The sequence below is a fragment of the Oreochromis niloticus genome, linkage group LG3 (genome assembly GCF_001858045.2).
Source record: "Oreochromis niloticus isolate F11D_XX linkage group LG3, O_niloticus_UMD_NMBU, whole genome shotgun sequence".
Classification (NCBI taxonomy): Eukaryota; Metazoa; Chordata; class Actinopteri; order Cichliformes; family Cichlidae; genus Oreochromis; species Oreochromis niloticus.
In genome coordinates this window covers 53,308,541-53,331,364 of record NC_031967.2, presented here as the reverse complement: position 1 = coordinate 53,331,364, position 22,824 = coordinate 53,308,541, and the positions used below count along the sequence as shown (strand labels likewise).

The following is a 22,824-nucleotide window of genomic DNA, read 5'->3' as shown; positions in this document are numbered from 1 at the left end:
ATCAACAGGGCACATTAAAGGTGTCAAAACAGATAATTGTGTGGACGTGTTTGGCATGAAGTCTAGGCTGCACCTCCACCCTCCTTTCCTCCTGGCTTTGAACAGCAGCCAGGAGGAGAGAACATATTAATTATGTGCACAGGCTTGGCATGACATGAACAATAAGCTAGGTCACGATGTAGTTTCTTTTATAATAACAAATTATAGAATGTTTTGCACAGTACTGTTGAAGTAAGTCGAAGACAGCCTTCTTTATATTTAGTTTCCAAGGAGACGGACTTTCAGAAGAGGTCGCGAGCTAGCTGACCATTTTTAGAGAAATGCTGTGTTAAGCCAAAAGGTCGACTAACTAAGGGATGGACCATTTTTATATCTACACATGCCAGACAACTCAAAACAAAAGAACCAGTCATCGTTCCTGTCATCATTTGTTTCCATTTCTTTAGTTGAGCATTAAACTTGGCATATCTCAATATGGTGTGAGTGTGGCTTAAAACATTTTTGAGGAAACTGGACATGTGGAGGTCAAAGAAGTGTCAGGCCCAAACAAATAATCCACAGCAACTGAACAGTACCTGAAAGTCATGTCCTTAAGAACAAGAATCCAGCAAAGACCTGACACATGACCTGAGTTGATTCATTTACTGTTCACTGAAGCCTCATCGCAAAAGTTCTCAGTGGAAGAGTGGCTGTCAGAAGCCATTGTTAATGAATAATCCTCAACAAGGTTAAGGAAAAGCTGGGTTTTGCCAAATTAAACAAGAACTGGACCGAGATCCAATGGCAACAGGTCTGATGGACTGATGAATCCAAATGTGAAAGTTTTGATTCAAATCATTGTCAATATGTACAGAGGAGGTGAAGAGAGGTACAACAGTGAGCATCTACAGTCTTCTGTAAAACACGTCTTGTCAAAGCTGAAGAAATTATGAACATAGAAACAGACTTTGGTCCACCGTGCAGTACTGTCTGGAAAGTGTCTGATTGGCATCAGCTTCATTTTTCATTATGACAGCGATGGAGAAAACACTGACTATGCAGTAAAAGCATACCTGGATAGAAACATACACACTGAAACACTATCAGTCATGGATTGGCCTTCCCTGAGCCCAGACCTCAACATTATTGAAACAGTATGGGATCATCTTGACAGGGAACAGAACGAAAGCAGCCAACATCCAAAGAAGAGCTTTAAAGGTTCTTGAAGAAGCCTGGAGAACTATTCCTGAAGACTACTTATAGAAATGACAAGAAAGCTGCCTACCAGAGCTCGGCTGTGTGGAAGAACAAAGTGGTCACACCAAATATTGAAAGCTTGTTACGAACTCTGTTTTTACCTTATATACTGTATTTACATCTGCGTTAGCCCTCCGACAGACAGGCGACCTGGTAAGGGTGCACCCTGCCTCTCGCCGAATGACGGCTCAAATAGGCTCTGGCAAGACTCACAGTACTAAGAGTTGTGAAGTAGGGCACCCCGACTAACTCTTTAAAGCAGGTGGTGCTATTAATGATGCAATCTGACTGGAGCAGTCAAGCCCAGTTTTGTTTTGTTTTGTTTTCTAACAAAGTGCTGAATCATCAGGCAGCTCCACTGTGAACTATACCTCCACCCTCTTCTCCTCCTGGGCGTGGACAGCAGCGAGGATGCACATAAAAAGAGATGGATGGAGAAAGCAGCAGTGTCCTCAACAGACAATCTGTCCACCTGCAGCAAGATCACCAGAGAGCCTCCTGAACAGCAGCCTTCATCCTCCTCATCCTCCATCAACCTGCAGAAGGTAGGACGAACCGCACTCTCTCCTCCTCGGCACACCTGCACCTTTATTTATTTTTTATGGAGATTTAAAATTGTTCTCTTTAGATATTGTGTTTTAATTGTTGTTCAGTGCGTTGTGCCTTTTATGTCTGTGGAAATAACTACATAAATAAACTTTACTTAACACTAAAGAACAATAAGTACACAAAAACAGGCTGAGAGCAGCTCTGAGGCTTCAGCAGTAGAAATAACAGAAATGTACTTTTTCCATGGTAAACATTCCTACTCTTCTTAGTGGACATAGCAGGATGCTTTCCTGAAATCCAGCCCCTCTGCTGTAAAAATCTGTTTTAATGATTGCCTGAAATTAACTTAAGACTTTTATCTGAGACAGTTTTTAGTCATAATTTGGGAAGTTTCCAACATTACCAACATTACCAGTTGTGACAGCTCAATGGTCACAGTGTCTTTCCTGCAGTGGACCAATAATCTTATACAATGTTTTCTCAGGTTACTGCAATGTTATATCAAAGTCAGATAAATTTAAATAAATATAACAATTTTAAATGTAACATAGTCCCAACTTAATTTTGCAATGTTCCTACAAAAGAGCCTCAGTCTTGCATTTTCATTTTAGTATTGTATAATTTGCTGCTTATTGCCCACAAGTTTTGTTTGGAAGCAGTCCTGAAATTTTGTTAACTTCAAATTCGGTATTTTCTAAGACGGCATAAAAAGAAATGTTTGCTGTAAAAATTTCTCTACATGACTCGTTAAAACTGCCGTAACTGATTTTTTCTTTTTTTAATGTAGAATCGAGAAGTGACTCTTCACCCACAGCACAGGTGTGTTTTCACAGACACTCACAGCATGGCAAACACACACTCTACATGCCAGAAAGGAAATCGCGTCTGGTATTTAACATGGCGTATATTAAAAACAAAGGGACTTTATTACAAACAAGGTTATGGTAATACTTATTTAATTGGTGAGGAAGGCTTCAAACTTATAGATTTATTAATACATTTTAAAAGTTTCTTGTTGTTTACTCTTCCAGTCTAGAGAAATCTGTGAAATATCAGTGTGAGGAATCACGTTTACAGACTGGTAATGGAGACAGCCTCATTAGACGTTTTTAGTTCAAACACTGAGTCTCGCGTTGTGTTACTTATTTTTTTCCTGTGGATAAACACACTGTGCCACATAAATGCCATAAATGATGGCACAGCAGAGCAAGCACATGTGGCAGAGACTTTCTGTCCAATCACACATGTCTACCTGTGTGTCTTTCAGTTCCCTGTCGGCTGACTGGCTCCCTACAAGATGCTCCGCCCCTGCTCTTCCTGTCTGCTCTTACTGCACTGGCAGGTAAGCGCACACAGCCAGCTGTCATTTTGAATGTTTCCTCACAGTACCTGAGTAGCAACAGTAAAACCAGAGAGGAACAAAGAGTGACGCGGACTAATGAAGGAAGCTTTAAATGCTGTATGGAGTTACACGTTCTCTCATTAGATAAAAGCTTGTTCTGTATTCACACCAAAGAATTCACCTTTTTGTTGTCACATATTTCATTAGTTTACCCTAAATACCCTAAAGGACGTTTTTACCAATAAACAGCACTGTCATAACTGAGTTCAAACCTGAACAGCTTTTGCAATCAGAATCATCTGAATACACTGTTATGCCCAATATATCAACACAATTATTCACATGAGGCCTGGGAGATTCTCTTATTAGGCTGCTGAACCCTGACCTGGCCCGGGGTAAGTGGGAGGATGCTCTAGTTGACAGGCAGGAAAAAAAGAGAAAAAGGAGAAAAGTTAGAAACTTAGCACAGGACATGAGCAGACAGACATACTAAAAATTAAAGTCTGCAAATATTGACTTGATTCACTTCAAGGTCACTTCAAATCATTCAAATATAAATTGTAAATTTAGATCATTATTGATCCGTTTACCTTTTACCTCTGACCTTAGTCTTACAGTGTATATTTATTTCTTACTCTTCTTATATTTACTGTTGGAACTGGAGCCTCGTCGTCTCGTCTCTCTATATACTGTACTGTTTGTAGCAGTGATGACAATAAAGTTTATTTGACTTTGAAAGTTTGAATATGTTGAATAAAAGCTGCCATTACACACACTATAATATTATATCCTGAGATTTTGCTCCAAGAAGCACTAGGAGAAGTCAGCAGGGGAGCAGCAATGGAGATATTATTCCATGTAAAATGCTTGGACTGCCTGAACAAATACTAGTAACAAGGTTCAGCAATGTATTATAGATTATGAAATTTGGGCACTGTCTTATCATACAAGACCGTATGTACTGAAGGAACATCTGTGGCTTTAGCTCACCTTTAGCAGTGCTGAAGGAAGAATATGTGGAATTAAATTAGATTTTCCTTTATATAAAGTTTACAATATCATTTTAGTACCAACAGATAGCCAATAACTCAAAGTATAAAGAAAATCAAAATGAGATTAATTACTGGAGGAATTGCAAACCATAGGGGTCCAAATGGATGCCCATCACCTCTCTACTGAAAACATAGATTTACCAATTACAGAAACTATGCAACAGCCTATTAAGCTTAATTTATTATTTAAACTGAGTATGTGGCATACATTCATTTCAGAGGATGAGACACATGGATGTGCAGCCACGGTGTTCTCCCATCTGAGAACATCCCAGCTGAGCACTAACTGACCTTTGCCTGCAGGAGTATATCCAGCATGTAGCAACACTTTAAATCATAAATGATAATGTAATTGATTATTGAACAAATGCTGTTTAATCCATTCATGAAGTCAGTGTTTCAGCCTGCAGCTCTCCCTGTTTGTCCGACCAGCTAACAGACTGTAGCTCACAGCTCTCATGTGTCTCTGTGTCTTCAGGTGCTCAGCGGTTCATCACTGAGTCTTCAGTGGTGAACATCAGCTCATGTCCCATCACGTATTATGGACAGCAGTACGAGCAGCTCTATGTGAGTAGGATGAAGCCTGATGTTGTAGCAGATCTTTGTGTTTCCATCACTGTTGCTGTTTAGTCTCCACCTGTGGCAGAGATCATGTTTGCAGACTGAGTGAACATCAGCAGTTCATGAAGGTCACACACTCTCTGTTCCCGGGTTCAGGCCCTCAGAGGGCAGCTGGCTTTAAGCTCAGAGTCTCATTAATGTCCTCTGCAGTGATGCTGAGTATGTGAACATCAGCTGATGCAGCTTCCTGAAGCAGAGCGAGAGCTCTGACTGAAACCTGAGCAGCTCTGACACCAACAGTTCAGCTGTAAATGACTCAAAGCACAAAAGATGTTGATGTTTGACTCGTTGTGTTTCTGATTTTCCACAGGTGAACATGACATCTGGATATCTTACCATCTGTTTCAACGGCTTTTTCAGTCCTGAAACTGGAGGCGACTGTCTTGTGCAGCGTTCACGGGGCGCACAGCGATTTGAATTTTTCATAAATCCAGGAAATTCACTTGACTATGGTGCCCGTGAAAATTTGCCAACCATTCAGAACAGTTTGCAATGCACTGTTGCCATCGGTTTCGACTCCATTGTGAGTGTTGTTGTATATCACACAGTTAAATGTGACTGGTGTCACTTTTCACTGTTTTACTTCTAATAAATCGTATAAACACTGAAAAGCAAAAATAAAATTTAAGGTTTTATCACATCAAACACTTTTGTAAAAGCTTTTAGAGCAAACTTCCCGGCAGTGGCTGAAACTTTTCTCTTTGCTCGTTACAGATTGGTTTCCTTCTGAATAACTATGGGACACAAGCAGCTCTGGTGTTTTTCACATACAGCTCTGATACATTGGTGAGTCTGAGTGTTTATAAACAACTACACACATTTGTTAATGTTTAAATACTTTCAAACACAAACGTTGTTTTCATCTTAACGAGTCTGACGTTGTCTCTGCTTTGTGGTCGTAGCATTGATTGTGTTTGTTTCTGTCCAGGTGTGTGATGTTCAGGTTGGTGGAACCACAGTCAAAAGAGTTAATACTACTTCTTACACTCAAGCTTTCGCAGACCTCAGTGGATGCAGAGACTCAGGCAAGTATATCAAAGCTCCAAACTCGACTTTGGCATTCTGCAAACTTGAACTATTTAAGTGTTGCTGTCAGGGGTGGTGTGGGAATGAGCAGATTCGAATGCAGAGCTCCTTTAAAGAAAACGGTGGATTTATATACAGTGAGGTGAAAAAACAACAGTTCAATGCCTAGTGAAAGTGCACAGCTGCGGTCTCCTCCTTCTCCTGACAGTGTTTGTGGCCGTGAAGTGATAACACACACGCAGTGACATCCCCCAAACAATTATCCTCAGTGGCAATACAGCTCCCGTGACTTCTCTCCGTTCTCCACTCCTAGTGACAAAACACACATACAAAACGCTGACTAGACAGTCCTTGGCTTAAAGCAAGCATCCACACAGAAAGCACGTCCGAGCAGTGCTACCGAGTTCCACACAATAATCCAGCGCTGACTGAAGCCCGATAACACCGTTAAGTAGACTGCCCAAAGATGGCGTCTAATTAGCCACAGCGGGTCGGATCCGATCAGCAGCAGGTGCGGCCGGTGTTCTGAGAACACCTGGCTTTAGCGCGGGAACACTCTCGGGAACACTCGTCACCGCTTAGAGGTAAACAAACCCACTGAGAGAGTGATGAAGCGAAAAAAGAAATAGCTTCATCACATGAATTATTTATTTTGTATTATTTATAACTTTATTTATTTGTAGTGTTCTTCCTAGATTATGCATTGCATTCTTGAACATGAGAGACAAAGGGAGGGAGACGAGGGAGAGAGAAACACAAAACACCGACACAACAGGCAGCAGCCCTGCGGGGGCTGTCAGACCATGACAGTTGCAGTGATGTTTGTGCTCACGGTTGTTAAACGAGTCTGAGTGTCTGAACTAAAATAAACCCTTTTTCAATCCTCAGGTGAGATGTATCCACCTGGTACAGTGATCAGCTCTGATCCAGAAACCTGCCTCAGTCTCACCTGTAATGAGACTGCAGTCCTCCACACCTCCAGCTGTGGTCCCCTGGAGCGTTGTCAAGGCAACAACATGTAATTATGTCTTCCTTGTATTTCAAAGAAAAGCTGTGATCACACAGAGACTCGATGAGGGTTTTTTTTTTTTTTTTAGCTGTTTCAGGAGATTTCACTAGGAGCGGGTCGCTTTTACAGAACACTTTTATTGTGAAGGAGCAGCAGCAGGAGGTGTTAGTATTACATCAGCAGTGATTGAACTCATTTTGAACAGCAGCTCTAATCAGAGCAAAGGGCTCAGTGAACAGTGAGTTTGATAAAAGGCTCACACTTCATACACAGCTGCTGGTTCACAGCTGGATTATTTGAGGAATCAGGAATTAATAAAAGACTGACTGCTTCCTCCTGATGCTTAAATGTAGCTGCAGATGGTCCCACATCATGCAGCCTGCTCACTTTGTCATGCTGGCATTTTCTGTAGCACCACCATCAGGTCTTTCTCTGAGATATCTTGAACATGAGAGCTCTCCCTGGTGGCTGCAGCACTCAAAACCAGCTCATGATGATGATTGTGTTTGCTCATTTTTTTCTTTGCTTTTGTCAGCTGTGTGTTGGACGCCACCTGCACTGTGACCGGCCCCACTATCGTCGACGTCCGCGGCCAGATGAACTCCATCCAGGATCGGTGTGCGTACTCTCTGTTCTCGACTCCGTCACTCCCAGACTTCCAGATTCTGGGGTACTTCAAGGACCAGCGTCGTACAGATGTGAGCTTTGTGGACAGTGTGACGCTGCGTGTGGATGGGCATGACATTCACCTGGAACAAGGTGGGAGAGTTCAGGTAAGCGACCTACAGCCACAGTTCATGTGTCAGAGTGGAGTCTGATCCAAAGTCCTCCCTCATCCTCTGCTGTGTCTCCTCTCATCTTTCTTCTCAGGGCTGTTAGAAGCAGTTCTTTCAGAGCTGCTGAACTCAGTGGTTGTTGCTGTGAAATCAGCCTGTTTGTGTGTTTGACATGTTTCACTCAGTGTTTCCTCCACTTTGTCTCTGCTGTGATGCAGCTGGACGACTCCACGCTGACCCTCAGCAGCTCACCTCAGCCGGTTCATGGTGTGCAGCTCTCTAAGGACCAAACTGGAGTCACTGCCAAGCTGTCGCTCTCCAACCTCACCATCTCTGTCTTCTTTGATGGCGACACCGCACAGATCCGCTTAGAAGGTACAGAAGATAAAGTTTGATTCATGTAAAATAAACTGTAAACTGTGCTGTTATTTATTCTTCTGTGTTCGTCCAGTTTGAATATTGATGCTGATCTGACTCATTCTGTCCTGATCCTGTGCAGGACCTGCTGGTTCATCTGTGGAGGGTCTGTGTGGAAACTCCAGCAGGTCTCTGAGTGACCTGAGGCTCTCTGAGTACAGCTCCACCAGGTAAGACCTCATCACAAGCTCACAGTCCCTCTGACTGCTGCTGCTGATGTTGCAGATTTTCTGTGATTGCATGAATGAGCCTGAACTTTGTTGTTTGTCGCCCCCTAGCTGTGAGATGCAGTACAGGGAGCCTGCTGACAGCACGATCAACTGCACCAGTGTGACTGAACGGTGAGCAGACTGATGCACACAGCAGGAAACATCTGTGTTGTACCTTAATCTCTGTTGTAAATTATATGGTACATTACATGTAACTGCAGCATAGATGGAAGGATAACACAAATGATTAAAGATGATCATTTTATTGTCTTGAACTTCTTCTTCCATCTGTGGTACAGCTGTAATCTCCTGAAGGAGGCGCCCTTCTCCTCCTGTAACAGTGACATTGATCCAGAGCCCTACATAACCGCCTGCACCAACACTTTGTGTAAGTATCCTGCGGTGGACGGACTCGACTGTCAGTTCCTGAAGGCCTACGCCAGAGCCTGCAGTCTACACAACCACACTCTGGATGGCTGGACATCAAAGACTGGCTGCTGTAAGACCTTAATAAGACCTTAATAAGACCTTAATAAGCTCTCCTTTGTTAAAGACCTGAACTGTGGATTTTTAGAGCTCACATGTTTTCAGGATAATACATCAGTGTGTTCCTCTGTAGCCTCTGAGGCCTTCTGTCAGGACAGGACCTGCAGCGATCACGAGTTCTGTGGTGAGAAGACGGTCGGTGGTGACACTCGCTGCTTCTGTCGGGCCATTTTTGCCTCCAAGTACCAAGCAAACAACTCTTTGGGTAGGCCAGCTGTGACATCATCATGACAACAGGGCTGAATAATGGAGGAAAACTTCTAACTGTGATTTTTCTGACTGATATTGTGACGTTCAGGTGATCCAACGGTCTGCAAGGAGAACTCTGCTTCACTCACTCTGGTCGGTTGTCTCCTGGAGGACAAAGACATCGACTACTCTGCCTTACACCTCAACGACCCGACCTGCAGGGGTCAGGTGGACGAGCTCACCCACATGGTGACCTTCAGCTTCAACAGCAGCAACAGCTGTGGGACGGAGGTCACGGTGAGTTTCATCTCCTCCTCTTTACCTTCTACAAGCAGCCAAACATCTTCCAGCATCTGCTGAGCTTCTCCTGCTCTGCTCCAGTTTGGGATCTTTCTCTGGGATCAGCTTCACCTCTGACCTCTGTGGCTTCTCATCATGTTGCTGATCTGTGAAGTTATTTTCTACTCAGACAGTTCCAGTCACAAACTAGCTCAAGGAAAAACACAAATAGGAGTTCACCCAAGAATTAGCAGGGCTTGGTGAACAAGATCAAACTTTTTGGGTCAATGCACAGACGCAGATATCTGACAAGTAAAAGACTAAAGAAAACACCCAATCTGGATGACAGACTTCCTGGGCAGCTTGTTAGTAAAACCAAATAACCACAAATAATTGCTTTAAAAGTGTGACACCAACAGTACCACCAAGATCCCGAGGTCCAGTTCATTGACTTCAGCAAGTCAAAGGGAAGTTTTGTAGACGATCAAAAGCTAGAGCCTGAGTCATGACAGCTGTCATTAAAAGGCTGTACCCCAAACTCCAGCATCCACACAAGACCATCAAATGCAACCAGGAGAAGACAACTTTACCATGGTTAAACAGTGAAATACATTTGGCTCTTAAAATACCATTGACTGCTAAAATCAACACTTATCATATGATCTGGAAAAACCTAAGAAATAAATTAGTGTAACAAATAGAAATACGTTATTAGAAATAAAGTAGTCCTGGAATTAATATAATATAAAGCTAAAGATCATAATATTTTACTTTGGAACCATTTAAATAATTTAGTTAATAGATCATCTAGGTGATGAAAAATTAGGTAGGAAGGAAGACGGATACAGATAAGGCTTCTATGGCACCTGAATTTATTAAATACTTTATATAATCAGTAGAAGAACTGACAAAAAATTTAAATTTAATTCTTCAGTTCTAACCAATGATATAATAGCTTTTAAATGACCAGATTAATTTCGCATTCAAGAGGTTAATTGTTATATATAGTTTGGACACTTGTTTCATTAAAAAATGAGTCAGATGTGAGTCAGAAATAGAAGATTTCAAAATGAATGGAAAAAGGCATTAGTTACTCTGGTTTTTAAAGAAGAGGAGCATAATTTGATATGTAGCTATTGTCCAATTTCCATACCTCCTGTCCTGTCAAAGGCACTTGAGAGGATTTAGAGGCCAGCGTCAACGCTTTAGCGTGGTTAGCTCGTTAATGCGTTTGCGCTGTTTAGCCCCACGTACGGGGCGATCTGCGTTAACTCACTAACAGAGATTTGCCGCGTTAATGCGGTCATGGAGTTAACGTCATTTTAACGCTGACAGCACTACTATTTATATGTGCTTTTTTCTTTAGAAAACATAGTCCTGATGATTTTAAAATTACATTATGGAATGAAGAATAGAAGAGGTTAAAGATTTTGAGTTTTGAGGAATAATTTTAGATCCACAGCTATAATTTGATAAGCATGTAAATAAGTTTTCAAAGTAAGTTGTGGCCAATCTGAATTATTTTAAGTTAATTCAACAATATATACCTTCAACAGCTCAATTTTTCATGCATTCCATGATAGTTTCTCATTTTTCATATTGTATGACAGTTTGGGCTGGTGCCCAATCTATATTACAATATGACCAATGATCAGTAGTGTGTGTTTTTGGTTCCCACTGTCACCAAATGCATTCTGTTTTTATTTTCATTTTAAACAGTGTCCCAGCTTTTTCTGGAAGGGCAACATATATCCTGGATGAGCCCCCATTAATGTTACTCCTGCATTTCTTCTCACTAGCAGGGTCGTTTTTAACACCTGAAAACTGTCAGGTTTTAAACATGGAAAAAATGAACAAAAATATTCAGTAGCAACATTTGATTGTGTGACTCTGCAGACCAACAACAGCCAAGTGATCTACAAAAACACCATCATGACCCAGAACAGCTCCTCTGACATCATCACTCGTCATGACCAAATCTACATCGACTTCTCCTGCATCCAAACTCAGCCGGACATCAAGACTGAGACCTTCAGGATCAGAGACAGGTGTGTGGTGGCTGCTGGTTTTCTTTGAATTACTTTAAGATGTGAAGCTTCTCATGAGGTTTGTGAGTCAGAGAAAGCTGAAGTGTGTTTGTGTTCTGCAGCTCTGTGATCCAGCACATCACATCTGGAGTTTGGGATTACACTCTGACCATGCAGAGCTTCACCAGCGCCGGCCGCACACAAGCTGTGGATTTCAGCACTGAAGTGCAGCTGGACCAGAAGATCTGGGTGGAGCTGAAGACTGACGGGCTGGATGGAGACGTGGTCATCGTGGTGACCGACTCCTGCTGGGCAACTGGCCAAGCATCACCTGACAGCACTCCGAGATACGACCTGATCATAAACGGGTGAGACAGACTCAGAGAGTCATGTGGTTTTGATCTCTCTCATGGACTCCTGAACAAAGTGTGTTTTCCTGTCTGTGAGCAGCTGTGCCAACCCTGCTGACCAGACTGTGCAGGTGGAGGACAACGGACTGGGAACCTCCAACTACTTCTCCTTCAACATGTTCCAGTTTACTGGGAGCTCTGGTGACGTCTACCTGCACTGCAAACTCCACCTGTGCCCCAAACAGAACAACTGTGTCCCGGTATGCTTTTATTAAATATGGCTGCCTCTTACTGATTTTATGCAAGATCTTTGTCTGAACAAGACTGTGTCCTAATTCTGTGTCTGTTAAAGTGGACTTAAATTACTACTACTAGAGTATATGAATATGTAAAGGCTAATTTACACCACAGAGCTCTGCTCTTGAAAAGTTGCCATGGATTCAACACTCTCTGTGAAGCTGAATTTAAGAAATAAGTGCTTTTAGAAGATGCTTAGTGCCATCTGACATGTGACATCAAGTTAAACCCTCATCTGTTCTGGTTATTAAACTGATTTCATGTATTCTTGTTTTTATAAAAGTAGAACAAAACATTAAAATAGTACAAATAAAAGATTCTGACACAAAAGCTCAAATGTTCTCAGCAGATTCAGATTCTAAAAGTCTGGACTTTGTCTCTCTTTGTCTTTAGACTTGTCCTGCAGCTGCTCACAGACGCAGATATGCCAGGTCCAGATATGAAGGTGAAGCCTTCATCAGCATGGCCTGGACTCATTAGGTGAGAGAGTTTGTTGTTTTCGATGACACCATTCTGAGACCTGTGCTGATAATCAGTTATGTTTATTACTAAATAAACTTGTGGGGGAAGAGATCAGTGAAGTTAAAGCAGCAAAATGATTCAGACAGAGAAAACTCTCCAGTAAATTTAACAGACACATGTCAAACCTCACCGATAAAGGCTGAAAGAAATGCTATAATAATTTTACGGATGGACTTTGATTTCTAGTGATGTGTCGGTCGCGAACGACACATCACTAGAAATGGCAATTTTTTAAATTATTTGAATATATATGAGTGCTTGCGTATAAATACACAAACAATAAGAGAAGGTACGACCTCTCCCATGCTCCCAGAATGTGGGTGTTAATGCCAGAGTGCTCAGGAATCCACACAAAGTTTGCAGACTATTAAGGATCAAACCTCTATCAATCTACAACTAATTATGAAACTCTAAGCATATATAAGTAGATATTTCTAAGCATAAATGACAATCAACAATACAAATCCAACAATTCCTTTTGTGCATAATTTTATATTATTGTTAATAATAAATTAATTAAAGTAAGAAAACAACCTGAAGAGCCGGTTCGGAGCCGAAAGAGCCGGCTCTCTTTGAGCCGAGCCGAAAGAGCCGGTTCCCTAAAAAGAGCCGGAAATCCCATCACTATTGATTTCATGTCTTTTCAATTACTTGAAGCAAATGTTTTCAGTATTGCCATAATAAATCTATAAACTTGGGCGCTCAGTGTGTTGAGCAGGGAACCACATGCCCTATGGCTGAGAGTGGCCAGCCCGGGTTCGAGTCTGGCTCGCGGTCCTTTGCCACGTATCTTCCGCTCTCTCTCTCTCCCTCCCTCCCTCCGCTTTTCTGTCATTTCTTCACTGTATCTGTCAATTAGGCTGAAAAGGGCCAATAAACATAAATGTCTATAAACTTTCCATCCAATGAGTTTGATCTGAGTGAGGGAAATGTTCTTCTTGGTTGTTTGTAGCCTGACAGTCCAGGATCAGGGTGAAGATCCATCTCAATGACAAATTATGATAGGACGAAGAAGTAGGAGGTGATTGGCTGAAAAGAAAGCAAAGGGATGTGACAGACAGGATGGAGGGTTGTTCAGCAGTCACACTGTGGTCTGGTTTGTCTTCTCAGGTGGTTTCCATGGTGACTCGGACTGACCAACAGGTTACTGACTTCACTGATGATCCCTGACATCTGATTGGTCCTGATCCAGATCTTGGATGTGTGAAAGATTGAGCTCAGCACTGCTGTGGAAATGATGTTGAAGTGGAAATGAAGACAAGAACAAACTGTCGTCTCTAACAGATAATGACTCTATATCTTGGTGAAGGGAATAGTGTCTGTTTTGGATATATATCCAAATCAATATCTATGTTGTACATAAACACTCCTGAAACATATCCAAGTATGCATGGAGGCACTTCAGGACCTTCCAGGAATCCTCTAAGTTGTCAAATGTTGAATTGGAGTTGGGAGTAATGACTTGTTGGTGTGTTTACCTCTCAGGTTTATATAAGCTGAAGACTTTAAAAAAACAAAATTCTATTCATGAAGGCATGAAACTATCGAGCATTTGACAAAAAAATGCAAAACTTAGGGGACTGTTAAAACAAAATGCTGCTTTAAAGGTACTGAAATATGTTAACATCAGTTCTTTACTATGGTGAATCATTAGAAGGAGAGTTTTATCATTTATTTTACTAATCTTGGTTATCTAGTTGATGTTGATGGTATGTGGGTGGATTTCTAATTTTAGCTTCTTGGGAGACCAATTAAGTAAAGTCAAGAAATGTTTTAGGTTTCAGAGTCCGTAAAGCTCAGATTTGCTGATTAAATATGCTGCACATAGATAATGTTGGAAACAAGACCTGTCAAAGTTGTTGGAGGAAGGACAGCACCTGATTTTGTTGATGGTTATAGAAATTAAAGGTTATTAAGGTGGACACACTGATAAGGTGGTCAGATTTATTGGCACATGTCAGTAAAGACTGAATCACTGCGTGACAGATTAATGCTGTCGTATCCAACAACAGCAGCATTCAGCTGAATCTGAGACCACGGCAGATGTTTGAGGGTTTTGTTTTGTGTTTTGAAACAGTGGAGTTGTTCTGTTTTGTTGATTTGAGCTGCTTCTCTCCATCTCCCATATCATTCATTGTTTGTTCCATTAGAATAGGGGGAAAAAATCAAATAAAGGGATGATTAAAAACCAATCTGAGTTTCTTTCAGTTTTTTTTTTTTTTGGTTCAGAGGCTGATTTGATGTAAGATAAGAACCCATTAAAATATTGTTGGGTAACAGAGTCAAAGCAGCTTACAAAGAAGCCACTGGACTTGCTTAAGTTTCTTGAAGATGTCTTCTAGAAGCTTCTTCAGTTCTAACACTAAATGTGGAGAGTCTGATCTATATCACTACTTTATTTTACATGTAGATCAAGCAGTCAAATATTTTTTTTGCTGCCTTTGTTCTCTTTTCTCTGTCATTTCTTTTCATTGTCATGTCTCTGAGTTTCTTATTCCTCTCTTCACTACTTGTTGTTTTGCTGTGGAGATGAGTTTTTATGTCCTTAGTGATTTGTTATATTGGAATAACCACTTTTCCTGGTCATGAAGTCAAGGAAATGTGTGACGGAGAACTGATAAGGACTTAGGAAAAGAGAAATGTGGTGCAAAGGGAATCCGACTGGACTGATTAACTCAAATTTCAGGTTTATGATGTAAAATACAACAGGTCTCCTCTGGATAGATCCTGTGCTCCAGACCCAGTCTGCAAGACCACACACAGTGCCAAATGGATCCAAATGCAGGACTCCAGAGACGACACATGAACTTAAACAGCTTTATTCTTGAGAACTACAAACTAAAACTGGGGACTCAAAAATACACAGGATCATGGCAGGATGGGCAACAGGAGGAAACACAGATGGAATAAATCTGACAAACGGAACAGGGGAAGCAAAACTGAAAATAAAACACATGAGACGAGGTCGCTTCATAATAAAACAATGAGTGACACTCACACTGAGACCCAGACAAAGACAAAGACATGCGAGCTTGACAAGAGGACAGGGAACAAGCAGACATGAAAGGCATGACAGACGGGGGAGACGAGATGACACACAGGGAGAGCCACACTGGAACAGACATGGAAGACGAAACACAGAGACACCACTAACAGAGTGAGAGAGAGGGACGCTGAGCGTGTGGCAGCCTAAGGAGTGTGCTGAAGAGACGACAACTATAATAAACGCGACATGACAATAAGACTGACAAACACTGTGGACAACACAAAGGAAAACACTAAGAGAACTGAACCGGAAGCACGAGGGATTAACACAATCAGAAAAACTAATAAATGCAAGAAAACTAAAGTAGGAAATATGAGTCACTCTAGAAACACAACACTAATTATTAATCAAGATTCAAGAAGTCCACAAACACAAAGGAGTGGATCAACGACCCAGGATCATGACATAGTTTCCTTTAGAAGACTTTATAAGTTATCTGACAACACAACCAGAACACAAACAGCCTCATAAGATTACAGGTGAAACAATCCTTTTTACTTAATGAAATGTAATGTTATTTCAGCAACAATGCCATGATTCTGAAGTATTTAAAAGCTGTGACTACTAGCTGTGACGGTTGATAACTCTCAGTCAGCTGGGAGTGAACTCAGGTGTGGCCCACTTAGGAAGGTCAGAGCCACTGCTGTACAGACTGGTACATCTGTTTAACACTGGATGTGATCATTCTCAGTCCGAAGGAAAGGCTTACGTCCAGGGATTGACCTCCTCAGACTCATCAGATGTATCTTTGTCTACTAGTGGATAATCTGTATCGTCTTCAGGAAGGGGCTCATCCATATTGCTTTGCTGTTCTGGTTCTTCTGCCTCATCTTCAGTGAAGATATGATCCACATTTCATACTCATCAAACATCATGACTTTAACCAGAGCATTTTATAATTGAGTGAAATTCAATTTTTTGTGTGTTTCTGTTTAATTGGGGATTCCTGACAAAGTCAAATAAAACCTTGGTCCAATAAACAAATTTAAAAGAGACTTTTATGCATTTAAAAACTAAACGCTGGACGGGGTTTTTTAACACAAGAGGAAGGTTTTTGTTTTACCAGTTTCACCATGAAATAGACACGAAATTAACAGCCATCACACCGCCAGCTGTGTGACACCTGTTTTTGACTCCACTGAAGCTCCTCTGGTTACTGTTGTTTTTGCATGCTGCCACCTTCTGGCAGCTTCCTGTCACTGCTCAGTTTGCCCTGAAGCTGAGCAGCTCCACATTGAAACACAGGTCAGTGTCTAAAGATGGATATTTATTGAATAAACTGGAATTCATTTTATTAGTCATGATGCTGATTTCTGCTCACAGTTCAAATAAGCGTCCAAGATGGCGCCAGTGTGTACGGCAGGCCGTCCTCGTCTCTGTTGTCGATCTCTTTTCCTTGATATTTGTTTATTATTTGTTATCTTTCTGGCACTATGCCCCCCAGATGGTTATGCATTAATCACCTATGACCGGGATACTCTGTTAAATCTTCGTTTCCCCCCCTATGCTGGGTTGGATCAAGGTTGGAATTTGGGAGACGCTACCTTTCCATCTATCATCTCTTCCACTGGTTCATACGGTCCCCCTCTCTGCTCCCCGCCTAAGAAGCGCTATAGGAAGCAGGGCAAACGGAGTGGGTTTCGGGTTCGCTTAAAGGCTTACCTTAAAGTATCAGCTGCTGCTAATGCCCTCACCACCGTGGGGATTATACGACTTCCATCCGCTCGGGATCCAACACCCTTCAGGCTGCTCAACCATCGCTGGATCTGTCTGGTCGGTAAACAAGCCTGTCCGGTTTCTCCTGTAGTCTCTTTGCCTGTTCGTGTTTGGATTGGGTCCCCCAGTGATGGTGTACGGCACAGGCATCTAAGCCAGCTAAGACGTACTTCCAGCAGAGATAAGATGCCGATCTCTCGGATGGCTTTATTAAACGCAAGATCGCTGGTGAATAAAACCTTCATCTTAAATGACCTCTTCCTCACCTCTTGACTTGATGCTCTGTTATTGACTGAAACTTGGATTCGTCCTGGTGAGTCCTCTTCCTTTGCAGAGCTACTACCTCCGGACTGTGTATTCTTCAGTTCATTGAGGCCCTCGGGAAGAGGTGGAGGCGTGGCCTCTGTTTTTAAAAATAAACTTAAAGTTCAGCAGCTGCCCTCTCCTACCTACCCTAGTTTCGAGGTCCAACTATTGGAGCTTGCCAGACCCCCAGTGACTTTATGTGCTGTGATTTATCGACCACCTAAATATAATAGGTCTTTTATTTGTGAATTTGCTGACTTCTAAGGTTCATTTTTATTAAGTTATGACCAAGCTCTTATCACTGGTGATTTTAACATACATATTTGTTGTGCTGATGACCCCCTAACCAAGGATTTTCTTGCCCTAATTGACTCTTTTAATCTTACACAGTGGGTCAGGGAACCAACTCATCTTAAAGGCCATACTTTGGATTTGGTCCTCTCATATGCGCTGGATATTTCTAGTATGGACATTGATAATGCTGGCATTTCTGACCATTTTTTGGTCATGTTTGATGTTGAGCTACGTGCAATTGATTTAAATTCTAAAGGCTGTCATCGCCCTGTACGTATCATTAATTCTGAGACTGTGGCTAACTTCATTACGACCTTCTTAAACTTTGCCTTTTTTGATCCAGACTTCACTGACACAAACTGTTACACACCTCCATTGGTTGATGATTTTGCCAACGCTATGCTATCCACCTGTTGTTCCATCTTAGATACTGTGGCCCCAATAAAGATGAAACGTCCCAGAACTTCTCATCAACCATGGCTAAATGACACTATACGAGCCTTACGTCGTGTCTGCAGTCAATCCGAAAGGAGGTGGAAAAAAGACAGGCTTCAAATATCCTATGACATTCTTTGTAGGAGCCGCTTTCTCTACCAGAACTCCGTAAAGGCAGCTAAAGCAGCTTTCCTATCAGACATTATTGAGACTAATAGCCACAACCCCCGAATGTTATTCAAAATTTTTAATTCAGTGATAAATCCCTGTCCGGACTCTTTGAGTTCGGCCTCTCAGGCTCTCTGTGAACAATTTCTTAATCATTTTAGTGGGAAAGTTTTATTACTGAAGGCTTCACACTCTCACTCTCTTGTGCTGAATCCCGTTCCGGTTTTAGGATGCATGTCCACCTTTTCTCACTTTGAGCTGTTATCACTCCCCACTCTTAAGGGAATAATTGAACAACTGAGAAACTCAAATTCTGTGCATGATATCCTTCCATCCCGAATTATCAAGGAAGGTTTTGAGGAAATTGGGCCTTGCATTTTATTCTTAATTAATTTATCATTGTTTGTGGGCTGTGTCCCGACTGCCTTTAAACATGCGGTAGTGCACCCCGTTCTTAAAAAAAGTAATTTTGATCAGAAAGACCCTGCCAATTATAGGCCAATCTCGAAGCTTCCGTTTTTATCAAAAATTTTAGAGAAAGCCGTCTTTCTCCAAATACAGGCTTACTTAGTTGCAAATAATATCACTGACAAATACCAGTCTGGCTTTAAGCCTCACCATAGCACTGAAACGGCCCTGCTAAGAGTCTATAATGATCTTCTTATTTTCGCTGACTCTGGTCGCCCTGCCGTTTTAGTTTTACTGGATCTGTCTTCAGCCTTTGACATGGTTGATCATAATATACTCTTGATGAGGCTAGAGCATGTTGTAGGCATCAAGGGTTCTGCCCTTAATTGGTTCAATTCTTACCTCACTGACAGATCCTACTCTGTTGTGATAGGAGGATACTCTTCCTCTGTTGCCCCTCTCTGCTGTGGTGTGCCCCAGGGGTCTGTCTTGGGCCCTTTATTATTCTCTTTGTATATGCTACCCTTGGGCTCCATATTTGAAAAATACAATATTTCCTATCACTTTTACACTGATGACATTCAAATCTATTGTCAACTGACTGATGATTTGTCAGCATCACTGAACTCCCTGTATGATTGCCTGAGTGAGGTTAAAGATTGGCTGTCAGAAAATTCTCTCGTTTTAAATGAGAAAAAAACTGAAGTTATGTTGTTTGACAGCCATATTCCTCGAGACCAGCTTGTTGCCCTGCTGGGGCCCCTAGCTAACTCTCTCTCTGACTCTATGCGTAACCTGGGTGTTTATTTGGATAGCTCCTTTAAGCTCGATAAGCAAGTATCATCTGTAGTTAAATCTGGTTTTGTCAGATTTCTAAAGCTAAGCATTATATACCACACAGGGACCTGGAAAAACTTATCCACGCTTTTGTGACCTCCAGGTTAGATTATTGTAATTCCCTCTACTGTGGTCTCCAAGCCTTCTCTCTTCGAAGGCTGCAACTCGTTCAGAATGCTGCAGCTTGCCTTCTTACTGGAACTAGAAAATTTGACCCTATTACTCCGGCTCTTGTTGATCTACACTGGTTACCAATCAAATATCGTATTGAGTTTAAAATCTTGCTACTCACTTTTAAAATCCTGAATAACATTGCGCCCAGCTACCTCACTGATCTCCTCAATTTGTACACCCCTTGTCGTGCATTAAGATCATCAGGTCAATTACTTCTGGCCCAACCTAAGTTTAGACTGAAGACCAGAGGCGATCGTGCCTTTGGTTCAGCTGCACCCAACCTTTGGAATAGCCTCCCTGCTTCTATTCAAGCCTTGGATTCTGTCCAATCCTTTAAATCAAGATTAAAAGCATATCTATTTGACTTGGCTTTCCTGACCAGTTAACACCCTTTTAAATCTTTTAAATTTTAAACTTTTAAATCTTTTATTAGATTTTATTAAATTTATTATTTTTTTTATTAATTTTACTGCTGTTTTTGTCTTAGCAGATTTTGTATATACCCAACTCTCCTGGTCTGTTAGTGCCTCTATCCTGTCTGTGCTAGTGCCCGATTTGTACCCTGTTATTGATTTATGTTGACTCTCCATATTACTGTGAAGCACTTTGGTGTGCCTTCGGGTTTTTAAATGTGCTATATAAATAAAATTGTATTGTATTGTATTGTAAAGTGAGTAAGAGTTTGACTTGAGTAAAATTTTGTGACTTTAAGACATTTTAGAGCGTGAAAAATGTGCTGCTGTGTTCATCTGTGTGTTATGTAACTCACCACCAACACACTGACAACATTGAGAAATCATGTGTAACCATTTTATCAAAATATAAGATTTTTAAAATGTGCACAATGCAGATACTCTTGACCAGTGTAGCAAAGTTTCTTCATATGCAGGTAACCCAAAAATACCCTCGATCCGGCTGTGCTTCTACAGCTGTGTTGAGTGTGAGCAAGCAGGTACACGAGACAGAATGACTCTGGTGGGAAAACTGAATCAGGAGCCATGATGAGATGTACGTAATGTGCATACACTGCTTTGCCATTTTCATGTTGTTGAGAGTAATCTGGTAGCACATGTGATCCACACAGACATGTGGTCACAACTGTGAGTTAAGTGCTGTGATATATGGAGACTATTATGCATATTTTATTTTGCTGATTTATTGGTGTAATTTAAATCCACAATGTCATGTAAGTTTCCTGTTGCCAGGAGAGTGTATAACACTTTGGACAGTAGGGGGGCGTGCTTTGGTTACTGAGTCGGGTGCATAGCTGCCGTTACGGCACCCGAAGAACCCGAAGCACGCTGCTGCCCCCTACTGTCCAAAGCACGCTGCTGTCCCCCGTCTGTCATGCCTTTCATGTCTGCTTGTTACCTGTCAAGCTCGCATGTCTTTGTCTTTGTCTGGGTCTCAGTGTGAGTGTCACTTATTGTTTTATTATGAAGCGACCTCGTCTCATGTGTTTTATTTTCAGTTTTGCTTCCCCTGTTCCGTTTGTCAGATTTATTCCATCTGTGTTTCCTCCTGTTGCCCATCCTGCCATGATCCTGTGTATTTTTGAGTCCCCAGTTTTAGTTTGTAGTTCTCAAGAATAAAGCTGTTTAAGTTCATGTGTCGTCTCTGGAGTCCTGCATTTGGATCTATTTGGCACTGTGTGTGGTCTTGCAGACTGGGTCTGGAGCACAGGATCTATCCAGAGGAGACCTGTTGTATTTTACATCATAAACCTGAAATTTGAGTTAATCAGTCCAGTCGGATTCCCTTTGCACCACATTTCTCTTTTCCTAAGTCCTTATCAGTTCTCCGTCACACATTTCCTTGACTTCATGACCAGGAAAAGTGGTTATTCCAATATAACAAATCACTAAGGACATAAAAACTCATCTCCACAGCAAAACAACAAGTAGTGAAGAGAGGAATAAGAAACTCAGAGACATGACAATGAAAAGAAATGACAGAGAAAAGAGAACAAAGGCAGCAAAAAAAATATTTGACTGCTTGATCTACATGTAAAATAAAGTAGTGATATAGATCAGACTCTCCACATTTAGTGTTAGAACTGAAGAAGCTTCTAGAAGACATCTTCAAGAAACTTAAGCAAGTCCAGTGGCTTCTTTGTAAGCTGCTTTGACTCTGTTACCCAACAATATTTTAATGGGTTCTTATCTTACATCAAATCAGCCTCTGAACCAAAAAAAAAAAACTGAAAGAAACTGAGATTGGTTTTTAATCATCCCTTTATTTGATTTTTTCCCCCTATTCTAATGGAACAAACAGTGAATGATATGGGAGATGGAGAGAAGCAGCTCAAATCAACAAAACAGAACAACTCCACTGTTTCAAAACACAAAACAAAACCCTCAAACATCTGCCGTGGTCTCAGATTCAGCTGAATGCTGCTGTTGTTGGATACGACAGCATTAATCTGTCACGCAGTGATTCAGTCTTTACTGACATGTGCCAATAAATCTGACCACCTTATCAGTGTGTCCACCTTAATAACCTTTAATTTCTATAACCATCAACAAAATCAGGTGCTGTCCTTCCTCCAACAACTTTGACAGGTCTTGTTTCCAACATTATCTATGTGCAGCATATTTAATCAGCAAATCTGAGCTTTACGGACTCTGAAACCTAAAACATTTCTTGACTTTACTTAATTGGTCTCCCAAGAAGCTAAAATTAGAAATCCACCCACATACCATCAACATCAACTAGATAACCAAGATTAGTAAAATAAATGATAAAACTCTCCTTCTAATGATTCACCATAGTAAAGAACTGATGTTAACATATTTCAGTACCTTTAAAGCAGCATTTTGTTTTAACAGTCCCCTAAGTTTTGCATTTTTTTGTCAAATGCTCGATAGTTTCATGCCTTCATGAATAGAATTTTGTTTTTTTAAAGTCTTCAGCTTATATAAACCTGAGAGGTAAACACACCAACAAGTCATTACTCCCAACCCCAATTCAACATTTGACAACTTAGAGGATTC

At 41.3% G+C, this 22,824-nt stretch overlaps 1 protein-coding gene across 1 annotated transcript; it reads left to right on the top strand.

Annotated features, from left to right (window-relative positions):
- The first annotated feature begins 1,667 nt into the window (after positions 1–1,667).
- On the top strand, positions 1,668–13,697 carry LOC100692588 (alpha-tectorin). The gene is made up of 21 exons (XM_025905158.1): positions 1,668–1,781; positions 2,573–2,604; positions 2,817–2,866; positions 3,053–3,127; positions 4,658–4,746; positions 5,111–5,323; positions 5,515–5,586; positions 5,729–5,825; positions 6,715–6,844; positions 7,371–7,608; positions 7,830–7,986; positions 8,111–8,198; positions 8,307–8,369; positions 8,537–8,736; positions 8,857–8,988; positions 9,082–9,269; positions 11,148–11,299; positions 11,401–11,646; positions 11,729–11,888; positions 12,319–12,405; positions 13,558–13,697. Exons 1-20 carry the CDS (start codon positions 1,668–1,670, stop codon positions 12,403–12,405), a joined length of 2,583 nt encoding a protein of 860 aa, XP_025760943.1. The 3' UTR covers positions 13,558–13,697.
- The last annotated feature ends 9,127 nt before the right edge of the window (positions 13,698–22,824 follow it).